The sequence below is a fragment of the Fulmarus glacialis genome, unplaced genomic scaffold (genome assembly GCF_000690835.1).
Source record: "Fulmarus glacialis isolate BGI_N327 unplaced genomic scaffold, ASM69083v1 scaffold6870, whole genome shotgun sequence".
NCBI lineage: Eukaryota > Metazoa > Chordata > Aves > Procellariiformes > Procellariidae > Fulmarus > Fulmarus glacialis.
Genome location: NW_009187244.1, coordinates 7,555 through 32,006, shown reverse-complemented (window position 1 = coordinate 32,006; position 24,452 = coordinate 7,555). Strand labels below are relative to the sequence as shown.

General features: G+C 36.5%; 1 protein-coding gene across 1 annotated transcript; it reads left to right on the top strand.

Moving 5' to 3' along the window:
* Window positions 1-529: 529 nt before the first annotated feature.
* On the top strand, window positions 530-23,580 carry LOC104074390 (lactation elevated protein 1-like; the record flags this gene model as incomplete). The annotated part of the gene is made up of 6 exons (XM_009574486.1): window positions 530-612; window positions 3,905-3,975; window positions 4,232-4,332; window positions 21,126-21,266; window positions 22,595-22,708; window positions 23,446-23,580. Coding segments are annotated over 6 exons (645 nt in total), but the record flags the coding sequence as incomplete, so codon positions are not given.
* Between the last annotated feature and the right edge of the window lie 872 nt (window positions 23,581-24,452).

Sequence of the window (24,452 nt, the reverse complement as noted above, 5' to 3'; positions counted from 1 at the left end):
CATATATTTGATGTTTGACTCATGAAATTTTTAATCTTCTTAAAGGAGAAGAAAAAATTCTTTTTAGCTTATAAAGTAGACGTAGTTTCAATTGTCTCTGTTGCTAGAATTTGATTGTGGTCTCTTAAACTTTTATTGCTTCTAATTTTCTATTTTTACATATATATTCTTTAATGTGAAAATAATTATTTTCATACCACCCCCCCCCCAAAGCACTACCCAGAGAGACTGAGTAATATCCACCCTCGTTTCATTCCCCGTGCTTCCAATCTATATTAATTTTCTAGTTGATGGACTTTTGAAAATGGTTACTTTTTTGTTTTGAATATGTGAATGATTTCCAGCTTATTTCTTTGCTTCGATAATTGTAAAGGAGACTTCCATTTTGTGATCTTGATTTCAGTTTTGCAGATGATATTCATACTGATGGTTTATCACAGCAGTGTGTCTTCTCTCTAATGCAGACAATAATAAGTATAGCTTTGGCTTGAGGAAAGCTGTTCTTTTTTTTTTTTTTTTGTCTCTGTAGAAATATTGCAGCACAGTCCAGCTTGATTCTGGAATAGACTACAGGAAACGAGTGCTTCCAGCTGCTGGAAAACTCTACTACCTGTAAGTTTATCTCTGACATGGAATTTGCCCTCTTTTTGCTTCTTATTAGCCAATAATTTCCTAGTCAATGGGAAATGAAAAATGTATAGTAGAATTAGCAGAGTGTGACTTTTCCTTTCTTTGCCTTCTGGTCCATTTTGTTCAGCAAACCGCCTTCCATTATGCCTTGATATTAACTTCATTAAACTACATTTTCAGCATCCACACTAGCATCATTTATAATGTGTGACTGAATAAAAACTAATTAGATTTTTTGGGGAGGTGTGGTGTTTGGAGAACTGAAGTGACAGATGGTTAGAAAGCAATGAATATCCTCTTGTAAGAGATTGCACAATTCTCTTATAATAGAAGAACATCCTTATTGTATTTAAGTAATTAAGTATTTATAGAAATCCAGTGACAAGGACTCATTTAATGTTGGGTGTTTCCAGTGCTGTGGATAAAAAAAAAAAAAAACCACCCTCCTATTTTGACAGATTGTTTCTGTTTATCATGACAAAATTTGTTTTGCACTTTATTCTATATTTGCAAATAAATGTATTTAAAAATACCCTCACAGTTGTGCTTATGGTTGCAGCATATATCTGCCTAATAGAAACATCCTCTCTTCTTTTTTTTTTTGTTTTTTTTTTTTTTTGAAAATACCTTGAAACCTTTGCATTGCAGACATTTTTCTATCTCGTATTTGCTCTTGTAATATTATTTAATCAATGACAACCTGACCAAGGCAGACAAGGATAACTTAAAATGAGATTTATAAGCATTGTATCTTTCAACCCAACATACAATATTGATTTAAATATCATGTTTCCATTAAGAAAGGTGCAGTATTTTCATTGATGTGACAGATACTTGAAACTAAGTATGTCCATATGGCTTTATAAAGTTAGAAATTGTAGTTGTTTGTCTGGAAAGAGGAGTACTGTTTAGCAGAATTACAACAGGTAACTCTTTCTGCTTCTGGAAGGAAATGACAGAATTTTATATATCAAAAACGGGTCAAGGCAGGTTCTGTATCTGTATTCAAGAAAAGTAGCGCTTGTTCGATGTTCTTGCCTGGCTCCACTTTCTTTTATGTTTTGTGGTGTCTGCTTGGAAGTACTGTTTGAAGCCACCACTGTTATCTCAGAATTGCTCCTCGTGGCTCTTGTTTCGATGTCTATGTAGCTGTCCCTGCTTACGGCTCCGCTTATTGTGCCCATTGCACACTCTGACTTTCTGTTTGATAATTGTGGAGAGCACCTACCATATTCTTTTCTCATTGTCCATACTCTGGAGAAAGGAAGAGCACATATGTGGTTTCTAGCAGGTAATAGGCTAAATATGGTCCCTATGGCGTCAGCTCTCACAGGAGAAGAAAGGCGAACAAGCCCCGGGAGTAGTACCCAGCTGAAGTGTTTCATGGTGTTCTGCTGTAGAACTTGTGAGCAAATGAATGGCAGAGATTGGTGATAAGTCTGTTTCATGTTCTCTCTTTGGAAGGATGTTGGCTACCCCTAGAACTTGTTGTGTAAATCATTAGGACATGGGGGTGGGGGGGAAGCCTGTAGCTGCCAATGGAATTAAGTATCTTATTTCTTCATCCTTTCTTTTTCTGAAGGAATCTCATTCATTCTTCTATTGAAACTTGTTCAATGGAGCTTTCAACCCTGCAGAACTAGCATAATATGTGGGGATTTTTTTTGTTTTGTTTTAAAATTAGGTACTATACAGTATTTTGCTACAGATTTTTAAAATTTATTTAGCAGTCTTGACCCCCAAAGAAAATGTTCTTGTCCAACATGTTTACATCCCCCTATTAACGGTTATAGTATCAGCATGACTTTTTTTTTTTAAATCCTCTTGATGAGACACCTCCTCTCAGGTGTCATTTTTCAAAACAAACTTTCTTGGCAATTAGGTGCAAATATCCACCTACGCACCATATTCGGCTGTTTCTTCTTGTAGCCTTTACGTCAAACTTTTTAATAGTTATAGGCATACACGTGTGCATACTCTCCAATATATATGCACTTTCCCCCGCTTTCGTGGCTTTTTTTCTGGTTTTATCTGTTCCTTTTCATTTGTCATTTTGTCAGAGGAAAGCAGCGCACAAATATCAATGTTGAGAGAAACTTCTTTTTTTGAAGTTACAATTTTATGTAATCTCCAGAAGAGGTTTTTTAAAGTATTTGAAATGGCACTTGTAGAAGTTTGGGGGTTTTTTTCCAAAATCCTTTGTATCTACAAGGTTTGCTATCGTTAAGCTTGAGCTAAAAAGTAGTTATTTCAGTTCTGCTGTTAACATTTTTAAGGTGCTTAAGGCTAGTGAACAGGAAAGTAGTTGTGTAACATGTTGATGATCCCTTGTCATTTTGAGGAGGTCTAGAACTGTGTGAAGTGATGCAACTAGAGTGCATCCATGATCTATAAAAGTAGACTTTTCACACCAAATGAGATCATACAAACTTCAGTGAAGCATTCTATATCGTAGTTCTAGTTTATTGTCTACTGTAGCATTAATTTACTATTCTCAGCTTTCAAACTCAGCTAGAAATATTATCTATCTTCTTTAAGAATGAAACACAGAAAGGCTGACCCTCTAATATGTGACAAAAAATATTCTCTAATCAGACTGATTTATAGTTCTTGTGACAACCAGAAGATGAATATAAACTTTACTTCAGCTCCCAGCACAGGTATTTTGCATTTTCTGTGGTTGATCTTTTACCAAATAGTATTGGAGACAGTGTGGGGGGGAACTGATAAAATTACTAATGCAGAGATCATGCTGGTATTTTGAATTTCATAGTTTAATTTTGCAAATTGTTTGATCAATACAATCAGTTGACTTGATTTCCCCCTTCCCTCGCCCCCTCTCCTCCCCCCTGAAAGCTGCTCCAATATTTAATTTCACAAAGTCCCCTCTCAGAAATTTCAAAGGATACTTCTTTAGGTGCTTGACTGCCTTGCCTTGTCTATTTGCTCTTATTTTGCATGCAAGATAGAGCCAGAAGCCTTTTTTCTCATTGTGTACACATAGTGTTAATGGATCTGCTCTGCCTGTATTGCCTCATTACTGGAAACAGTTCAAAACACAGAAGTCTTTCAGTGTATGCAAATAAGGCAGAATCATCTACCTGAGAGTTAATATTCTCTACTTTTAAGTGTATTCTAAATCTAATGTTTGTATTTAGAGCATAACATCCTGTTCTCTTTTTTTATGGGCAAAAAGCTAAGCAGGCTCAGGCAGCTGTTTGATGTTGGCTTCAAGTGTTATTAATTTCATATTCTATTATTCTTTTCACTGTAGCACAAGTGAAGCTGATGTGGAGGCTGTCATGGATAAGTTGTTTGATGAGCTGGCTCAGAAACAAAATGATTGTACGTAAGTTAATTTCTCTTGAAAGAGAATACATTTAGAACACAATGCCCAATCTCCACTGACCAATTAATAAGTTCCATTGCTGTATATGGGTTGATGCCACACTCAAGTGGCAGTCATTGTATCAGCATTTTGTCTAATTTATGTGTTGAATCATGTGCTATTATTCATCAAGCTATGCATTTCCTATCTGTAAGAGATGAATTTTATAGTAATTATCCAGAGAAGATTGAGTCTTTGTTCATGTTCCCATAGTAACTAGACCAAGGATTCTGAAAGTGCAAGGCAGAGAGCTGAGGCTGAATAAAGCATGTGGAACCATTGCAGACTTCACGTTTGAAGAGCTGTGCGACAGAGTAAGTATCCAGTCAAATCTAGATCAGTTAATGCTCAGACTTTTCACAGTTAAAAAAAAAAAAAAAAAAAAAAACCCACTAAACATAAAACCTCGCTATTTTCCCAAGTCTTATAAATTAAAAGGGCCTTTTTTAACTTGGCAGAAAGATTTTGAATTTAACAGAAAAGAAGAAGAAACAACTCTCCAAAAGAACAATAATAATTTGCTTTTTAATGATACAGTAAATTCACTCTTAAGTATATCACAGATTGTCTTCAAAAATCTTAATACAGTATATGCCATTGCTGGAATATTAGTAGTCACAACATATCAATATGTAAAGAGCATTCAAATACTGTTTTTAAAATCTGGAGTTTAAGTTGATACTCAAGCAGAGGGGTAGTAATCCTGGCACCACTAGAGTAAAGCTGTTGTTGCATGCCTTAGTTTAGACTAGCTGTACAGGGGCTGTTTAGTCCCAGGCCTTCTCAAAATTTGCCAAATTTTGCTAAATACTGCCAAATTCTCTGCTAAACATGTGGGTGTGATTCCTGAAAAGCTGTCTTTGTGTATGACCAGTGGGTTTGAAGACAGTCCCCCAGAAGTTGCATTGTGCTTCAGTGACCTCTCTGCTGACACCTGAAGTTATTGTTAAATGATCACAACTCTAAACTGGGCCGATAGCACCTTTGATTCAGGATGCTGACCCAGTCCTTTGGTTATAATGTTATGTTTTCGCTTCCTTGTAGCTACCAAGTTAATAACTGTTTGGACAGAAATTTCACTGGTTATGTTTCAGACTGTAGGTTTTAGGCTTTTCTGGGTTTTAGTTTCAGACAAAACCAGTTAGCCATTTGTGAGAATGGAGGTACGTCACGGGTAGAACCGCTTGCTTTTCACTATAAGTTTTGAGACTTTTTCTTCATTGTGCCTCTTAATGTATCAGGGAACTATGCTTTCAGCAGACACTTGTAAAATTCTTTAGTCCTGTAAATGCCTTATGTACTTAACTGGGATGATTAATTGCTTCTAAGGAGATGTGCTCTAGTAGCTCACATGGCAGCGGCCACTGCCTTGGGTCTGAAAGTTCTGATCCAGTTGAAGAATTATGTGGGGTTCAGATCATCTTGGCGTGAAAGAACTGAGGTGCTTGGTTTGCTCTCAGAACAAGTGAAGAGAATCCTTATGAAATGTTAAACATCATTTAACAGTATTGTTCTTACGTTGATCACCCAGGACTTGGGAAGTATGCTGTCTCAATTCAGTGACCTTCTGCAGATGTGTTATCATAGTCTCTAGTGGAATAATCACATACTTAAAACTAAAACAACACGGCAGACAATAAATGCCTTTCTTTAACAGCTTCCTTGGTCATCGCTTATTTTCTTTGTATATGCCCCCATTGGTTTCTACTTTTAATTGTTATATACAATTATTTATTTTGCCGTGATTTTTCTCTTTGGATCACTGATGTACCTTCATGAATATTACGTTAGTGTATTGGTAAGGTGGTATCACTGTGCTCTATCATAGATAGAGAAGTATAGTCATGAACTTCAGAATTGTCTGTTAAATTTGGATGAATGGCTTGAGTTGCCTCTAATATGATTTTTTTCGCGAATGTAAACCTTTATAGCACTTCATAGCAATAGTGAAAAATTCCCATCGGTATAAGCTGCATTTAAGACCTTGCCTGCCCTGTTGCTCCGTTTGCCAGCCCGGTTGCCTTTAAAATCTGCTAAAAAGCAAAAGAAAAATTCAGTTGTCAAACCATGTTCCTTTTTCTCATGAAATCTTTTAGCTCTTCGATGGAAAAATTTATACATGCAGTATCTTTTTTTAACAGTCAGAATGGGAAGTCATTCCCACTGATGCCACAGAAGAAAAGGAAAAATAGGCAGGATCCAGAAGAGTGCACTGGTGGTTTGTAGCCAAAAAAAACCCCAAAGTCAGAAGACATTCAACATGACAGGAAGTATAAAGTCATTCATATATTAAAGTAAGCTGGCTAATAGCAGGAACTATTTGTGGAGGGATAAAGCAGAAAGCTGTAGGAGACATTTGTACTGCTTGTGGTACCAGATGGTAGATAAGTTGACAGCCTTCATGAGTGCAACTATTAAGAAAAAGGAAACTAACAGGCTGAGAAAGATGTAATGAAAAGGAAGATCCACAAAAGAAAATACTGGAGGGCAATTTGTTGTCTTTGGCTAGAGTGAATGGGCAGGTTTCTTTGTGCAGGACATGGGGACAAAGTCCCATGGGAAGGCAGATTGTATGAAGGGACATGGGGTGGGGAATCTTCCTAGCTGGAGCCTGTAGCAACCAGGAAGGGGCTTAACTGACAGCCTAAGCAAAGCTTCCTAGGTAGATAAATGCAATCTAAAGTTGGTGTCGTAGGAGCCAATTAAACTTATAACAGAATTGAAAACAAGATTTGCAGTTGGTTTTATATCAGTGATAAGACCTGGTGACAAGCATGATAAGTGGGAAATTCTCATTAATGGGGAAAAATGAGATGTAATTGATATTATTGAAACCTCGTGGGACAATTCCTAAAATAAGAATGTGAAATCAGTGCTTACAGCCTACTTAAGGACAGAGTGGCTAAAAGAGGTGGAGGACAGTATGCAACATTAAAGACACTGGTACCTGCCTTAAAGTTAATTAATACAAGTATCTTGAATACATATCAATCAGTCTACTAATTAACAAACCCAAGAGGGTAGTACTCACAGGGTCCGTTGCAAACGGAGAATGAGGTGCATTGCTTCTTGAGCACTTGGCTATAAAAAGCATATAAAGAAAAAACACCGTTGTATGGGAAGCTTATGCTGTAGATGAAATGCAGAAAATGGTGAAATGTAATTAACCTGAAAATTGCAAATGATAATTTTCTAGCATAAAATGTACTACATCCAGTACAAGGTCGTTTGGTTTGAGCAGCTTTATGGGAGCTTACAGTGGTGAATTCATCTAGAAATTTGTATGGCGTAGGGACAGTCTTCTCCATGATTTTCTAACATTCAATGTAACCAAAAGATACTTCCAAACAGTGAAATTACATATTTGAGTGGTCAGGAAGAGTAATTTTCAAAAGCAAAAGGGAAGTATGACCAAAACTAACTGGTAAGGGAAGTGTAAACAACAATAAAAAAGAACAAGAAGGACTTTTTGAGGAAGAAGATAGTAAAAAGTATGTCCTGTGTCAATGTCAAGACAGACTCAAATAGTATAGAATGAATGGCAACTAGTTATTGAAGTGCGGGAAAATTAAAGAGAAAGTAAAGGTCCAGGGCAAATATCATGTCTGCTATAAGCTCTAAGACTTTTTGTTGTTGTAGTTAAGTAAAATGGGAGTTTTGATATGGTTTATATTATCTGAACGTTATTGGCTTATTCTTAGCTGGAGATGGCTGAACTTTTAATAATGATGTGGAAAAAGCAAAAGGCTTTGCAAAAAATACTTGTTCTAGGTGAAGCAGAGTGAAATATTTGTTTCACTAAAGGATAGTAAAATAACTTTCCAAGCCCCATGGGAGGCGCTTCGCATACAGCTCTGCGGACTGGTTTATAATCTGCGCCAACACACCTGATAGCGTGGGAAACCAGTCTGTTAATAGTTATAGTATGTTAAAAATAGCCTGCAAGTACATTTTGAATCATTGGAGTCCTGGAAAAATAGGCCGAGATCTTTGACTATCTTTTTATTTTTGATAAATGTTGGAGTGCAAGAAAAATTCCGTGGCACTAAAAGAGTGCTATTATGTGCCAATATTAAAAAAAAAAAAAAAAAAAAAAAGCAAAACACTCACACGCATGATAACTTGCAAAACTGCAGCCTATCAGTCAGATTTTAGTCCAGAAAGGGTAATGGTAAAGTTGGTTCTGGATTCACACAGTAGATAACTAAAGAATGGAAATTAATTCCAGTCTCCCTGATTTTGTGGAAAAGGTTGAGTTTTGTAGATGCTGTTCTTACTAAGAAATTGGCATTATGCAGTGTCAAGAAAGTATTTGTTAAATGGATTGAGAAGCTAGTTAACTAACATATAAAAATAATTATTATGAAGGTTTGTTGTTGAGTGTAGCATTTTTAATTAGCACATTTTTATACCAAGCCCAGTACAACTGTTTTTTTCCCCTAGCAGTTTTGAATGTAACATAAATGCTAATACAAATTTGCTGTCAGTACAAAGAGTGGTGCTTGGCGGGGTGGGGAGCAAAGCAATAAAAACGAGGATGCTGTGTGCAACAATTTATTTCTCAGCAGAATTGAGATTGTTGGGAGGAGGGAGGGTTCATTTTGTTTTGGCTTTTTTTTTAATCTAAGCAAACACAAAATTTTACATGTAGAAATTTGGAATACATATCATACCTACAGGAGGAGGAGATTGTGTCCTAGACGTGAGATGACTCGGAAATAGATTTAGGCATTGTAATGGACAAGCAGCTCAAAAGGAGTTCTCAAGAGAGTATTTAGACCTAATTTCATCTGGGGTGGGTAGGGTGGAAATAGATAGGAGGATAGAAAGATTGTTTTAATTTTGAAAACATCTCAGATTGATAGCAGAATGTTACATGTGGTTTTGACATCAGAATTTTAGAAAAGACATTGAAAAACCTGAAGAGGCTGTTGAAAAAGCCACAAGTTGTTTGAGCTGGAGAATTTGTGCCCTCAGATGACAGACTTACAGTTCACTTTGTTCAGCTTATCAAAAAGAGGACTGGGAGATGATTTTATAACAGCTATCTTCACAGGAAAAAAATACAGGTATTAGTGGGCTCCTAAATCTAGTAGAGGACAGCATAATGAAAACCAGAGACTACAGAGAGATTCAGATTTAAAACAAGAAGAAGAAGGAAAAGCATACATTCACGCATTTGAAACAGTGAAGGAAGTGGCAGAGCCTCCTTGTACTGCGTTCTGGGTCAAAACTGGGTGTCATTTTAGGAAGAGGTGTTTGTGTTTGAGCGAAGTACTGGTTCTTAGACTTAGCTGTCTCTCAAATTCAGGAAATTGGAGGATCTCATTATCTTTTCTGGTCTTAAATTGTCTGAAACTAGGGGTGTGAGAGAGTCAGGGTCCCTGCTGCCCATTGGCAACTGTCTCACTGTACCTGTACGTGCAGTGAACAAGTTCAGCAGCCGGCAGGGGAACGTGTCCAGTCCATCTTGAGGGGATAATCTGCACTCAGCCCCTCATGCTTTTGGGACTAGGCTATACTTAGTCTGCTGTCAGTCTGTGCAGTGAGTTCAGACTGCGTTTTTCTGAGGCTTGTAACTTCCTTGGATTTGAGTGGGGTTTCACAGGACACGTGTAAGACATTTCCCCGATATCAAGCAACCTTTCTTCCAAATTTGACGTTCCTGGTCCACGGCATGGAAGCACTACAACTTCTCACTGAGCCACTGCTAAAGGAAAGTTTAACTTGAGGACCAGGGTCTATAATAGCCTTACTCTCAGAAATATAGTAATTGACCGAAACTTTTACAAATAAATATTCATTCACACACACAGATGCATGTTCATATGAAGTTGGTTTGAGGCATCCATTCAGAATGGGAAAGTTTCAAGATGAAAACTAGTTTCATAATGGAAGGTGGATATCAACTCTGTTTAGACTTTTGTTTACATGTTTCCCATCTAGTAAATACAAGATGGCAAGATTTTTTGTGTGTGTGAAAAAGTTTATATTGTCAACGACTTCTGACAGAACAACTCAAAATATCATATAATTTGATTTAGTTAATGCAATTAACTTTGGTTAAACTTATTTCCTCTGTTACATTTGGTTCATAATTCCAAAAACAATACTTAATTTAAGGTAGAGGGATAAGTGAGTGTAATGAAAGGAATCAGTTGTTTTGGAAGTTATTTTTCATTACACTGAATTGTTGCAATATTATCTTGGAGTTGCAACATTATTTTTTGGAGTTTTCTGATACTGCTCATGAGGTTCTCAGTAATCATTGTGGCGTGGGTGGACAACATTGTACTCGAAACTTTGTGAATTGATTCCTTTGGCTATCCATAACCCTTAATGGTTCCAGAAAGAAGAATTTAAGTTTTGCAAGAGTCAACGTGTGAAAGGATGGATGCTTTTGTTGGGTTGGAGAAATAGCTTATCACCCAAATGACTCTGCTTTCACATCGTTGCAACAATATGCCTTCTGGTCTGGTCTTGGGTAACCGTTACAGTGCAGTCCAGAGGGATAAACGTCCAGACCTAAAACTCTATTTACATTTGTTGGTGTAGGGTTAAGGAGATGTGTTTGAAATTGCTCAGACAATTACTTAGACAGTAACTTTTGTAATACAATGTTTCTTATGAACAGTCTGTAAAACTTTTTCAAATTCAGTGGTGTTTCCTTTGAAATAAAATCAAAATTCTGTTTTAAAGGGAAAATATTAAAACATTCTCCACTTTGGTATCACATGATTTCGTGAAATGTCAGCCAATATATAATAGATGAAAATAGCAAATCAGCAATTGGTAACTTTATATAATTTGAAACATCTCCTAGCTTAAAGTAGAATTTTTAAAGTAGCTGCTTTTGTAATTAATACCTGAAGACCTTGGGAGATAGAGTTGGTGCCCTTCTGGTATTACAGTCTTTCGTTTCTTGTTTCATGTGTAGTATCAAATTTTTTCATGTCAAGAATATGAGGAGTTATTTATGTCTAAAATACTGCATCAGATATTGGTAATTACCAGTTGTCCATTAATGTTTAAAAAATAAAATACAGAGAATATATTGCATGCAATGCTGATGTGACATGTAGTTGACTTGGTAGAAAGCATCTTGTTATTGTGTGCCTCAGTTTTTAAATCATAGTTTCCCAGTTGAGGAAAATCCCAAGTTTTAGCTAATTTATTTACTATCAAATCCATACACTTAGCTTTTTTGCTTTACTGCCTATGTGAACACGTGGAAAACTAAAAAATGCTGGATGAGAGGATACGGATCTATTTTAGTTGCTTTAGAGCAAAATGAGAAGCAGTTTTTCAGATCTGACATACCAGGGTTTATGAGGCAGTATGGCTCATGGTAGCATTTGTCGTGGCTTGAAAGTAGTTACCTACTCACTAGAATGGAGTCCTGTAAACATGCTTCTCCAGTGTCATTATCCAGGAGGACTACGCTCGGTTTTCATCAAAATATTTGTTATCATACCATCTTTTCTAAGGCCCCATAAAATGAACAAATGTGGCCAGAGAAGGCTGGGAGAGGCACCAAGCAGAATACCGATGTATAGTTGCTGAATTTTAATGCTAACGTTAACTTCCCCCATTCTTTGTGGCCTTTAATTATTTCTTCCTGTCAGTTTCTCCATCTATACAATGAGGGATACATTTACCAATGGAGTTAGACTGTTGCAAAACATAATTAGTTAATTTTTTCATTGAGTTAGTGTGTGAATGAAAAATCACCATGATAGTGGATTCTAAGGAGCTGGTTCTTGACAAGCAAATACAGTTTATAATTGTCCTTGACAAATTCTAGAAGGCTTTTTGAATGGTCAGATCTGATAACTTGAACTCAACAATGTGTTTATAAAAAATTTATTTTTCCTTATGGCTTTTCTCAGCAGTTATATATATATCCAAAGCTCAGATGAAAATACTTTTTAAAGCAAAATGTACGTATTAACTTGATTTTAAAATCTCAATATCCTAAACTAGCAATCATGCAAACGTAAGTCTCACTACCCCATCAGAGTGGTTTAATTTCTCTGTGTTTACACAGAAAGGTCAGTGTTCATTATGCCTTAGAATAATCACCCTCTGCCAGTCCTCTTTCTTCACTTCACTTTTAAAATTTTGTTTAAAAACTAGTAATTGTGAGAGTTTGGCTTGAATCTTGATCTGGTATAAGTAATTTAGACAACAGTGTATCTTATATGCAATCTTCCAAGGTCCTAAGAGAGTAAGGAGATACAGTCTTCCTCACAATATTACCTTTTAAAGTCTTCCTCTCACTTGTGCACAGCAACTACTGCCCTCTGCTGGGAACACTGACTTTTTAGTGTACTCAAACACATTTTAACCTTTTCTTTACAGAGGTTGAATAACTTAGTTTCATGGATCCTACAGTCTTTTCATTAGATAATTAAATATATCCTTTCATCCAACTGCCAAGTACCAATGAACATAGTACCATAACTTGATAGGAAAGTATATCTATAAAACTGATTTTGTGGATGGGTAAACTAAAGAACAAACAGTCACGTTAAATGCAAAGGTTTAATACAGAAATGCATGGAAGTTCATAAACCACAAGTCACTGGTACCTGGGAAAGTGTATCAGCAAAGTATTGCCATATGCATATCGTATTCCTATATTCACCATAGACAACTGCTTCTGGCCATTATTAGAGGATATGGGGCTAGATGAATCTATTGAGTTTATTATCTTTAAAGTAATTTATTTAAGGTCATGTTTTCAGTTTGAGCTGGAAAACAGAGCAAGGGAATTTGGGTTACTAACCATGAGCAAACATACTACAGCATAACAAAGCTAAGAAAATAAATTTAATATCTGTGTTGTAAAAGGTTATCTTACTGTGATTTTTTTCTTCTAGAAGTTGTTTAGCGTTTCTGTAATTGCCAAAATACAGCGTTTGTGTAGATTAACACAACAAAGCAGTGGCAAACAGTTTCTGTTAAGGTTGTTGTTCCGTTGCAATAGGCATACTCTACAGACCAGGAGGAAGATGTGGTTCCTAACTTAAATAGCTTGCACTTCAAAATGAAAGATGTAACTAAGCTTTTTAAAAAAAAAAAAAAAAAAAAGGAGGAAGGAAAAAGTCACCATTTTCAAAGGCAACCAGTGATTTAGGAATGCAAGTGTCTATCTTTAAGCAAATTGCATGTCTCCCTTACATGATGACACAACTCAGCTGCATTTGCAGTTTAATGATTCTAAATCATTTTGAGGGAATTACCTTCATTAAAAACTGCTAAATGTATCCACTGTATAATTTGGTGTCATCTTTGGGATTGTCAGGTGTAGTTGTAAATAAACATACCATGGAGTTGTTCAGAAGTGAGCACTATTTTCGGTAACATTTTAGAATCATAGTTTTCCTTAGTTTGATTTTGATCTTAGTTTAATTCCCAGCAGGAGGTTAGCTTTTGCAGCTTAAGCTCTGGACTGAGATTCTGTCATTCATTAGTTCCATTTGCTTTAAGAACGTAATCAGTTTCTACACCCAAAAAAAAGGTTGCCTTATCTAACTCACAAGTATGTTTTATAAAATACACTTGAGAAACTTATTTCAGGTGGAAATACTGTAATGTAGTAATATTGTTAGTCAAACCTCCTTTCTGTTTTTTACCTTATTTTATGTGTATCAGGGCTTAATTTTAGAAAGCACTCCCTTCAACGAAAGCTGCCTAAACCTTGAGGTTTTAGATCCTATACTTCATAGACCAGGGAATACACAAAGACAAGATTTTTGAAGCTGATTGTAGTTTTAAGGCCTTGCCTTTTTAATTCAATTTTTTGTTTCTTAAATGCCTGAAGGTACTTTTTTTTTTTTAAAAGCTTTGTTGACCATGGTTTTGAAATCTTAACAGTAAGTGCCAATATTTAAATAGACCTATAAATAGAATGACCTATAAACCTAATTCCCGTAGTTTCTAGTTTCTTTTTAAAACTTAAAAAAATCACAAGATCACTTGAATTGCGATCTAGTAGCTTATTTAAGGGGAACTTACATGTAATTTTGATATATATACACTTCTTACTTATGGCCTTTTGTGTTTTACCTGCTTATACCTGTTGAAATTTTTTGTAGGCTTGTTTGCTTACTGTACAAAGCAACAGAAACCTTTTTTTTTTTAAAGCCTTAAGTATTTTTGGAGACCTTTTCATTGACAAATGCCACACTTTGGAGTTGGAACTGGAAATTTGGCAGTGAGGGCTTTGAGAGCAGAAGCATGCCTTTTGCTGTTTTGCCAGTCTGTAGCCAGCTCTGACCAGCTGATAGGTCTTTGAGACATCTCACTTCTTGTAGGTTCAGTATGGATGTCTGTTGCTATTTAGTAGATAAGCTCTTCTAAGGCAGGAGTGATTGTGTTGAATGATGAATGAACATAGGAGCATGCTCCAGTGAGAATGACATTTCAACTCAATTGCAATAAAATGGGGAAATGGGCAAATATCAGTGACTAAAGCAATATTCATCTGTGTGCAAGAAAATGAACTCAAGCAGAGTAGGTGCAGAAAAAGTGTACTTGGGAGAGTCTAAGCTAGAATGGTGTGCGTGTTTTCCCCACAGGAGAAAAAAAAAGAAATGTGAGTAACTCACCCACATCAGTCACCCCAAATAAAGACCAAGAACAGAAAAACACTGTTTCAGTTAGTAGTAGCACTCTCATACATGAATATAAAATTGTTTATGAATACAAAAAAAAAGCTGGAAGTTACAAGCATCTTCTTGATCAGCAGAAGAGCAAAGGTCTGAAACCACTTTCCACTATGAGAAATGTGACTAAAAAACTTCTGCTGTAAGATCCAGCAAAATCAGTTCTTACCAGGATTCTGTGATGAGGTAACCTGAGATAGCAGGGGGCTGTACTTGATCCACAAAATATCTTCTACTCCAGAGTTTGTAGATCTCAGATTCCTGCTCTACTGATCATCCATGTGGGTGTCAAAGCTGGAAAATAATTTACACAAAGGATGTGCAGTAGGTATAAGATAAGGTGCTATCAACACCAAAATGCAGTTAGGAAATTCCAGAGTGACTGTTGCTTGTGTTATCCGAGTTCTTCCCTCCTTCTGCTTAGGCACTACAGTAATAATCATTGCTATGTGATATTGTAATTACATGATCACATACAGCTGAATGCTGCCTTGCATAATTGGCTTCTGTCATAGTCTGCACCAGAGTTAGTGCATGATACTACTCTTATTTAAAAAACAACAACAACAAAACAGAAAAACCCAACCAAAACCCCATCTTTTCACTATTGGCAATTGTAATCTTAATTTTCTGGACATCCTTCTTGAGGAACTGAGTCCTACACTGCCATAGTCATGGCTCTAACTGAAGTCAGCAGGCATTGTACTTTCAATTGGTAGTGTTCCATGACACCTGCAAAATCAGCTTTCAGAGGTCCTTAACCTGGCCTCAAGAGCTCGCATATGCTTTTAACTTTAATTTCTCTGTCCTCTGTTTGCAAAATGGAGATAGTATCACTTTCTTGATTCACAGCCATAGTCATGGAGATAAATTCATTACTGCAGATGAAGTACCTAGCTGTTGTGGTAACAAAAGCCAAAGAAGAAAAGCATAATTCTTCTTCTACACAAGCATTTGAAAAGTCCATGAAAAATGAGATCTTGTGACATACCAGAAATGAGGACAAAACATGTATTGATAAGTGTGCATTATATGAGAACCACTGTTCTGCATACTGGGTAGGTCAAGGGTCCTGGAAGAGGGGGAAGCATCAGTTAATGTAAGTCAAGACTATAGCATATATCCAAGAGATAAAGATTAAGGGTGCACAGGCAACCGCTGTCAAACATCTATGTCTGACTTTTCAGCTTTAATAATGTTTTTAAAATGTAGCTTTCATTTGTGTGATTACTGCTGGAAGCATCATTGGTCCGTTTATTTTTGGTGTCTTCCCTCTTAGTAACTAAAACATACATTAAAGGATATTTTAAAAGAAAGAATAATGAATCAATTAGTGAATATTTTAACAAACAAGTTGTATAGCCTCATGTCAAGTAGTGTTCAAACAAGTTAAAATAATTACTTTTAAGTTGCAGGCCAACTCATAATGCTTAGTTAGGAAGCTCCGTGACAAAACTGCATGTTATTTTAATCTTTCCTCAGTATGCCCTCTGATGTGATCTTTAATTACACAGTGACATGCCTTTTTTTTTTCACCAGAAACCTTCAGTAAAACTTGATAAGAAATTGCCTTCTTCATTAAATTCTCAGTTTATTAATAATGCTTCAGATGAACTTCTCATCTTTGCCCATAACTTACAGAGCTTTCCAATAGATTTGCACTGCCATCAGTCTCTAAATTTTTTAACCAAGTTAGCTGTGCCCTAACTATCTTATATTTTTATTTAAACTTCAGCATGCAGCTGCATCACAGATCACGCCTCAGGTTTTTCCGTTCCTTTCTTGAATTATGATCTTGAAATACTACCTCAGTGCTCTGTTTTATCAGCCCTACTAGTAATAGAATGTGGCTCCTTTGGAAACAACAGAAAGAGCTCTATAATTTTTTGTTATTGCTTAATGTCTAAGTTGTAAATATTATCTAGTCTTAAACTGTATTTTGGTTTTAGGAAGTGTTGGAGTGTCTGCACTAAATTGTAGTTATTGTCAATCACAACTCTTCAGGATGTTATTGGAACTGGCCCTGGAATATCTTCCAACAAAAACAAAAATAAATTTTCTCGTGAGATGAAATATCTTTTTCTAACATATGTAAAGCGTTCTGTATTCTTCAGACAATCTCTAAAAGATGAGCTACTTTGTCACTGATGAGTCAACAAAGAAGAAGGATGCTTTATACTTTAATTAAATGGAGTATATAATAGGAACAGGAGACGACTAACTCTTAAAACAGTCCACAGAGAGCTCCAAATAATAAACATCCTACTTGAACTGACATGATGATAGCTGAAAGTGCATTAAGTAGACAGAGAAACAAAAACAAATGAAGGTGAGAACTCAGTCAAGCAGGCTGAAGTGGAGTAAACACTTTGTCAGAAGGGTAGCCCGTGTTAGTGCTAATGCATTCTGCATTAGTATGATGCCTATAAAATACTGACTCCTGGCATCAGAGTTAATGAAAAAAATCTACAAGTTTTACTTTATATACACATGCAGGAACAATAATACCGTAAGAAAGATTCTTATCTGTTAATGTTTTTCTTTAAAAAAAATATTGCAGCATGTGAAACAACTGGTAACAAATGGTAAGTAACAATTGTTACATAAATGTGTTGTGGTTCTGAAGTTGAGTTTTGATCGATAATTGATGAAACAAAAAAAGATCAAACAGTACCAGAAATACACCCCAAATCAAGTAGTTATTTTTAGAATGTTGTTCAGAGGACCATATTAATCAGGCTAAACTTTCAGTAAGAGGATTACATATATTTGTGTCAATATTAGGAGGATTTGTAGCTTCATTAGCAACTTCAGAGGAAATAATACCTTCATGTATGCTACTGACTAAAATGGAATACTTTCTGTGACTGGGTGAGGTTCGTAAAATAAATTTCAGCCCTGGAAGGTTATACAGAGGACAATGGTAAGTGTCTAAAATCATTTGCCACTAGTCTTGTCATCTTGTCCCAAGCGTGTATCGTTGGCAGTCAGGACCCAGCCAGTACTTGCTGCAAGGTGAGGAAGAAGGGCCTGTAGGCAATACTGTAAAGGTGAGGGAGGGCTGTTGGCTGCTGAAACAGCAGAAATCTGCTCCTCAGTGGAGCTTCTGTATATGGACTGTACAGCCAGAATCTCCAGCAGTGGTGTCATCTAGCCTTGAACCCATTTTCCCTGGCTCTCCTGTGTGACACACAGTTGGTACATAGGTGCTTGTGCCAGCCTCATGCCAGTTTTGCAAGGGCCACAGGCCAGTGAGAATGTGACTTGAGAAGCTCTCAGGGTGCGCCTGCATCATGGTCTCCTGGATTTGGAGCATTTTGTGTGTCGCTGGTGGGTTAGAAAAGCTTCGAAGCAATTGCAGGCAGCGTGGAAAGTAGGCCAATACCAAGGTTAGAGGTATACAAAAAGGGCTTTAAACTGTCCCCGGAGCGTTTGCAAACTTGCTGGTTGTTCCTTCTTTTTGCAGTAAGTAGAGTAAGGCAGAAGGAAATTAAAGGACTTGTCCAAGATGAGAGTGAATCACGTTGAAAACAAGATTAAAAGCTTTGTGTTCATCTCCAGGGTTATGTCTTTCTAAACTCTAAAAGGAGAGGGTTTGAGAACTCCTCTGTGTAAAGAACTACAGCTGATGCCAACTGAGCCATATATAACAACAGACTGGCTGACTTGGAGTTTCAGTTGCGTCTCACCAGACTTGAGTCTTGGCCGGGAGGTGCAAACTTAAGTTATTAAAATCCTCATGGCTGCTAGGCTCAGATCTTTCTGATCATAAGATTTTGGAGTGTCTAAAGGCACGTTTCTGACAACATTTACAGAATATTATCACTTAGCGCTGGCATAGGGGTTTCAGAAATTCTTGTTAAACATGAAATGATCTGCCTTTTATGTTCTTAATTAGAGGAATTTTTGAATTGCCTGCTTTTTACAGTGCTGAAGTAGATTGAATTCTTGTTTGGCTGTGATAAAGATGCATATTGTAACCCTCTCTGAACTGTGGTTTTATGTCTGTATAAAAAGCAAAAGGAGTATACCATCTTCCTTTCTTCCCATTTGAAATGCATTAGCCTTATTTTTGTCCTCCACCTGTTTCCTCTCTCCGACTCCCCAGGTTTTTCACTTTAATGTGTGGATATCCACCAAGGTGCCCACCAAGTTCTTAGATGTATAGCTCAGCGGTTGGGCGCTTCAGTTTGTGGATTTTGCAAAAGTTTGAAGCCTTTAATTTATTTATTTATTTATTTATTTTAGGAATCAGCTTTTAATATTTGATGCTTTGTATTTGAAATGAGGAGGGTGGGTGAGAAAGTATATCACATTGGGGTAAGACAGAATAATTTCTCAGGGTTTTGGGCTTTGGCAGAAGAGTCCTTGGGCTCTTTATGTGATAAAAGAATGAACCTGAGTAGCAGTGATGTCTCTAATTTCTTACCGAGAGACAGGAGAAATTATTTCCTTTCTCACGTGCAGTTAAGATCACTGCTGTTGTCCCTTTCAGGTACTCAGCACACAGGCATACTTGATCTCCTTGGTACCTAACAATACTTCTGTCCTAAGTATGGAATAAAAGTTACCATTACCTAAACCATTTGCTTACTACCAATCTTAAAATCTCCAGCAGCATCCTAGTTATGTTGCTTTTAGTGCTTCCATTGTTTTTTTTTGCACTTGATACGATTGTTGTCCAGCTAGCTATCACTTGTATCTGATGGTGAGGTATGCGGTGGGCTAGCTCTGTAATGTTTTCATCCAGCAGTTCCTTTCACTTTCTTGAACCTTTTCATGCTTTATTTCATCAAAACATTTTGAGTTCAGCTACTCTTTGTCCAGATTAATTTTTTTTCAGAGATGTTGCATGAAGCTGTTGCTGGTGGCCCTCGTGCTGATTAGTTTCTTGGTTTCTGGTGAAGAAGTCCATAGTAGTGGCTGGGGGACTGAAATGGAGGGAGAAAATAAACAGTATATATAACTTTGAGGAGAGGATATAGTATATACTGCTCTTAAACACTGCAAAAAACACTTGAAAGTTTTTGTAATAATTCTTTTCCGTAGATGTCACAGGGAAGTTGTGTGGTTGTGAATGAGAAAGCAGGGTAATTCACAAGACTGCAAATGGGAGAACTGGCTTAGAGTCAGAGGCTTTAATACCTGCCTGGGCATTTAGCTGGTGAGAAGCTCTGGCTTATTCCCATTAATTTTCAGAAGAACTTTTGGAATGTCATCAGGGTTTCACTCTCCTGCGCTTGCGTGTGGACCATTTCTATGGGTTTTTCATTCTTGCATCTAAATAAAACCCAAAGTCCTGGTCATGGACAGCCATTAATAATCGCTCAAAATAACTTCTTGCAGAAGGGTTCTAGTTAAGCAGTTATGCTTGGCCTACAGCAAATTTGTCTAGCAATTTCAGTTAGAGAAAATATTTTTTATTTCCTCTTTTTAAGATATTAGCAGTATTGCAGTGCTTTATAACCATATTATACTGTTGGTACAGCACGTTTCATTAGCTGGGAAGGGAGTTGTGACATTATCATGCAAAATGCTGCTGATCTTGCTCTGTGGAGTAGTTGCATCCAAGATACTGAAGTGCTTGCACAAGTAAAACTAATGGGCCGAGTTTCAGGAGTATGAAGTTTTTCTCCTAAATATGATGATTTAATAGCTCAGGATAAAGTACTGCCTGCAGTAATAATAGAGTAGATCTTGCAGAAAAAATTACCTTCCATGTAATGAAAAAGTAATTTTAAATGAATGTATTTGAATGTGTACTTGAATGAGCTACTACTATTTGTGCATATCTTCTGTTGATGGTTTAGATACACAAATAGAAACTAATAAATTCTTACTATAGATTTTTATTTCATCATTACAGGTGAAACCATGAACAAAGGAACTGCTGCAAAATTGTATTTTTGTCTGTTTCCTGTTGCTTTCAGTACTTGGAACATAAGATTCTTATTCAGTCTGGGTTAGTCTTGGGTGAACTAAATGCAGGTCTGCTTATGATTTAGTAACTAGCCTATGCATTTGCGTTTAAAAATCTTGCTGCTGGAAAGCATCCTAATAGCTGTTCAAATTATTTATGCTTTAGGTTCACTTCGTAGCTTAACCAATGGTTTTTCTTTTCTTCTACGGATTATGGTTTATAGTGATTGTTTTGTTTGAGGTTGTCAGAGAGATCATAACATTGTCAGAATGCAGAAGAGCCACATTTTTAACTATCTAACACTGTTCAGGTAAAGCCAACAGTATGAATGAGCACCCATATATACCTATGTCAGTAAGGGCAAACAAGCATTCCTGAAGCAAGATACGAAGAAACAAAAATAAGAATGTGATCAGGACTTTACACCCTCTCTTCTGTAATTGTAGTATATCAAGATACAGTGTTTATGTATCATTCTATCATGGGTTTCCTTTTCTTATGGTTTGTTTTATTTCAGCCTCTTGGGGCCAGTGACTATTTGGAAATATCAAAGCATTTTGACACTGTCTTTGTTCGTGACATACCACTTCTTACAATGGCAAAAAGGACACAAGCTCGTCGTTTCATTACTCTTATTGATACCTTTTATGAGCATAAGGTGAGAACCAAGCCTTTCCTGTATATATAGGAATAATATTGGGAGCCCTAAAACCCGACTGTTATAATTGGTTTGAAGTAAGGCTTTCTGTAGTAATAATTTGGAAAACATAAGCAGAATGAACTAGCACTGCAAAGAAACATCATTCCAGCTTCACAAAAAAGGCCCCATTGCAATAAAGGCAAATAAGAGGTATTTTTTTTTTTTTTATTTCTGTGAGTATTAAGCATGACCATAAATACAAGCCTGAGTTCATTTGCCTTTCTTGAATAGGGATGTTATTTCTTTCCTAACTCTGGAAAACCACAGAAGCCATGTCATCATTTTAATAATGAAAGATTGTGCTGCCAACTGTGCTGGAGTAAATTTAAATTTTTAAAATTTTAATCTGTATGGGCAGCTGGTTGGGAATCAGTGCCTTCCTGAACAGGGTACTGAGGAGTTAATAGTGTAGTTACATTACTAAGTTTAAAGGAAACAGTCACTGTAGGCTTTACATTAGGTTGCAGAACTGCTAATGGAATAGTAATGATAAATGCAGCACTTCATGTGGATTTACAGAGGTTTCAATCGTGGAAGCAAAATCAGCACTACTAAAACAAAGAGAAGTTCATGTTTAAGATGAATTTTTTAAAAGTAATACAAGATATGAAACCCTACCTTATGTGTGATTGTATATGCACACACTTAAATCTTTATGCAATCAGGAAATGTCAATTGAGATTTTTTTCCAAGACTATCCTGGCAAGATGATCAGAAAGGCCCTGATTCAGCAAGGTATTGCACTAACTAAGCATATGAGTAGTCTCATTTAAGTCAGGCAGATTCTTTGTGCTTTATGATTTGGAAATGGACAGTTTCTAAGAGGATATGCTAATATTTATAAACTAATAATAGTGTGTTAGAAATAGGGGTGCGTGTATGATCTGCTCTATCTACGTGCTGTCATTAAGAATTGCGGACAAACAGCCACTTTCTATTACTTCCTCCATAGGAAAAACATAAGTTTAACACAAGTTATTTTAGAAAGTAAACTTGATTGTGAACTCATTGCCTGTAGAGCAGATATTCCAAGTATTTAATAGCAGTTATGCTGTTCTGTGAGTAAAAGTTACATGAGTTGTTATTGAGAAAAAGATCCTGTGAGGTTAATACTCCAAACGACTAAGTCAGGTAAATCTGTAACAGCAGTGCTAATGAGAGAAAGGGAAAATACCTGGAAAAAAGCCAAGGTCGTAATTTGAAGTTTGCTTTTCATAAAACATGTATTTTATCCCTTTTCTGTAAAGCCCAAGTGATGATATTGTTGCCTGTTTTCCTTCTCTCAGGTGCGTATTATTTGTTCTGCAGTGACTCCTCTCCAAAGCTTGTTCCTGGTAGAACATGACAATGGTGAGCTAGAGCACAACAGAGTGTTGATGGATGATTTGGACTTGAGCCAGGTACATGATATTAACATCATCTCCATTTTGTAACAGAATTGGTTTTGGTCTCATAATTACAGCAGCATTTTAGGAAGAGGAATCAAGTAAACATTTAACTAGTGATTTGCTGCTTTTTCTGCAGTGTATCTGTTGCTCTCATAATTGCATGTTATGTTATTTATTCATAGTCAAAGAAAATGTCACAATATATAGAACCATTTTGCATCAGTTTTAGGGTCATTTTGATTGTTAATCATTATATCTGTTCAATCATGTATGAAAATACTGATTTAAGTTTAGCTCCTACATTTAAAATAAAGAAATAGAAGGTCTGTTCACCTTTTCCTAGACTATATAGGACTGCCTCACAAATCCTCACAAACAGTACTATTTTCCATGTTGCTTATTCTGTTTTTCCTTTTCCCTGTAACCTAGTTATTGTTAATGAATTTTTAAATTATTTGTCTAAATCAATATACAATTAGTCAACAGAAAAGTGAAAATAGATGGTTAACATGTCATCGTGTTGTTTTAAATTCAAATTATTGTTTTGCTGTGTTCCTTCACAGGATTACCTAGCTGAAATAGTGTTTTTCTTTAATTTTTGGACGTTAATTTTATTTTTTTGGTGCCATGCTGCTGTCTTGTATTGTCAAAGCCTGTAAAGCACTCAGCCTTAGGAGTTAGATAGGATGCACTTCAGTACAGCTATGTCTCTCACAGTTTTGTGGTACTGTTTTTGTGTATTAATGTAGGATTCCGCCAAAGGACTCTCCATGTTTACAGGAGAAGAGGAAATCTTTGCTTTTCAGCGTACTGTCTCACGGCTTACAGAAATGCAAACTGAACAGTACTGGAAAGATGGGGAAAGATGCAAAAAAACGTTATAGTTACAAGTTGAATAAAATCAGCAAGAAGTAAAACTACAGAATTGGAAAGCTTTTTAGCACAACTGAAATAATAATTGCACTTTATCATCTGGACCATTCTCTTTGTTGTTTTTTGTGCTTAAGACATGAGGACTTGGTTATTTTTCTGTACCAACAGTGTGTGGACGTGAAATTTTGCCTTCATTTTCTTTTCTGTAAAATACAACTTTGATGTTCAGGAAATTTAATTGGATTAGAATTTTTCCGGAGAATTGGTCTAGAGACAAAGTTAATGGGCTGTGCAGGGTTCACAGTAGATTTATAATGTCACGTGAAGAGGGCACTTTGAGGTTCATGCACTGCTTCTGTCACGTACAATGCAGTTTGCACAAAAGCAAAATAAAATGCTTTCTTTATGAAACTCCTGATATTCTATAGTTCCCTGTAGAATCCTAGAACTCCTCTGTAGTGTATTCTGGTTTTTTTCCCCTATTTTCTGTGTATAGCCATCTGCTGACTTTCAGGTTCTTCAGAGTTTCTTGTAATCAGAATGTTGCTCAGTCTGGTTCATTGAAAACTAACAGTTTGAACCAAGAGAGAAGCCTAAGGAGGAGCTTGAAGGTACTTGAAACCACACAGGATTAAGATCTAAGTAATCATGGATGGGAAAAGAAACTATGGTAAGACAGGGTATACTGTAATGTATAAGTGCAAGTTAATACTCTTCCTAAATTTTGCGGTTCTTGCAAGCCTGGATATGCTGCCTCTACACCAGTGACATATCTCTACCCTGAATTTTCTCAGGCTTCATCTATACCAAACCTTCCATTGCTGCCTGCACACCTGCTCTCATCTGGGGAGAGTAGTACATAGTACTGCTGAGGCAATTCATC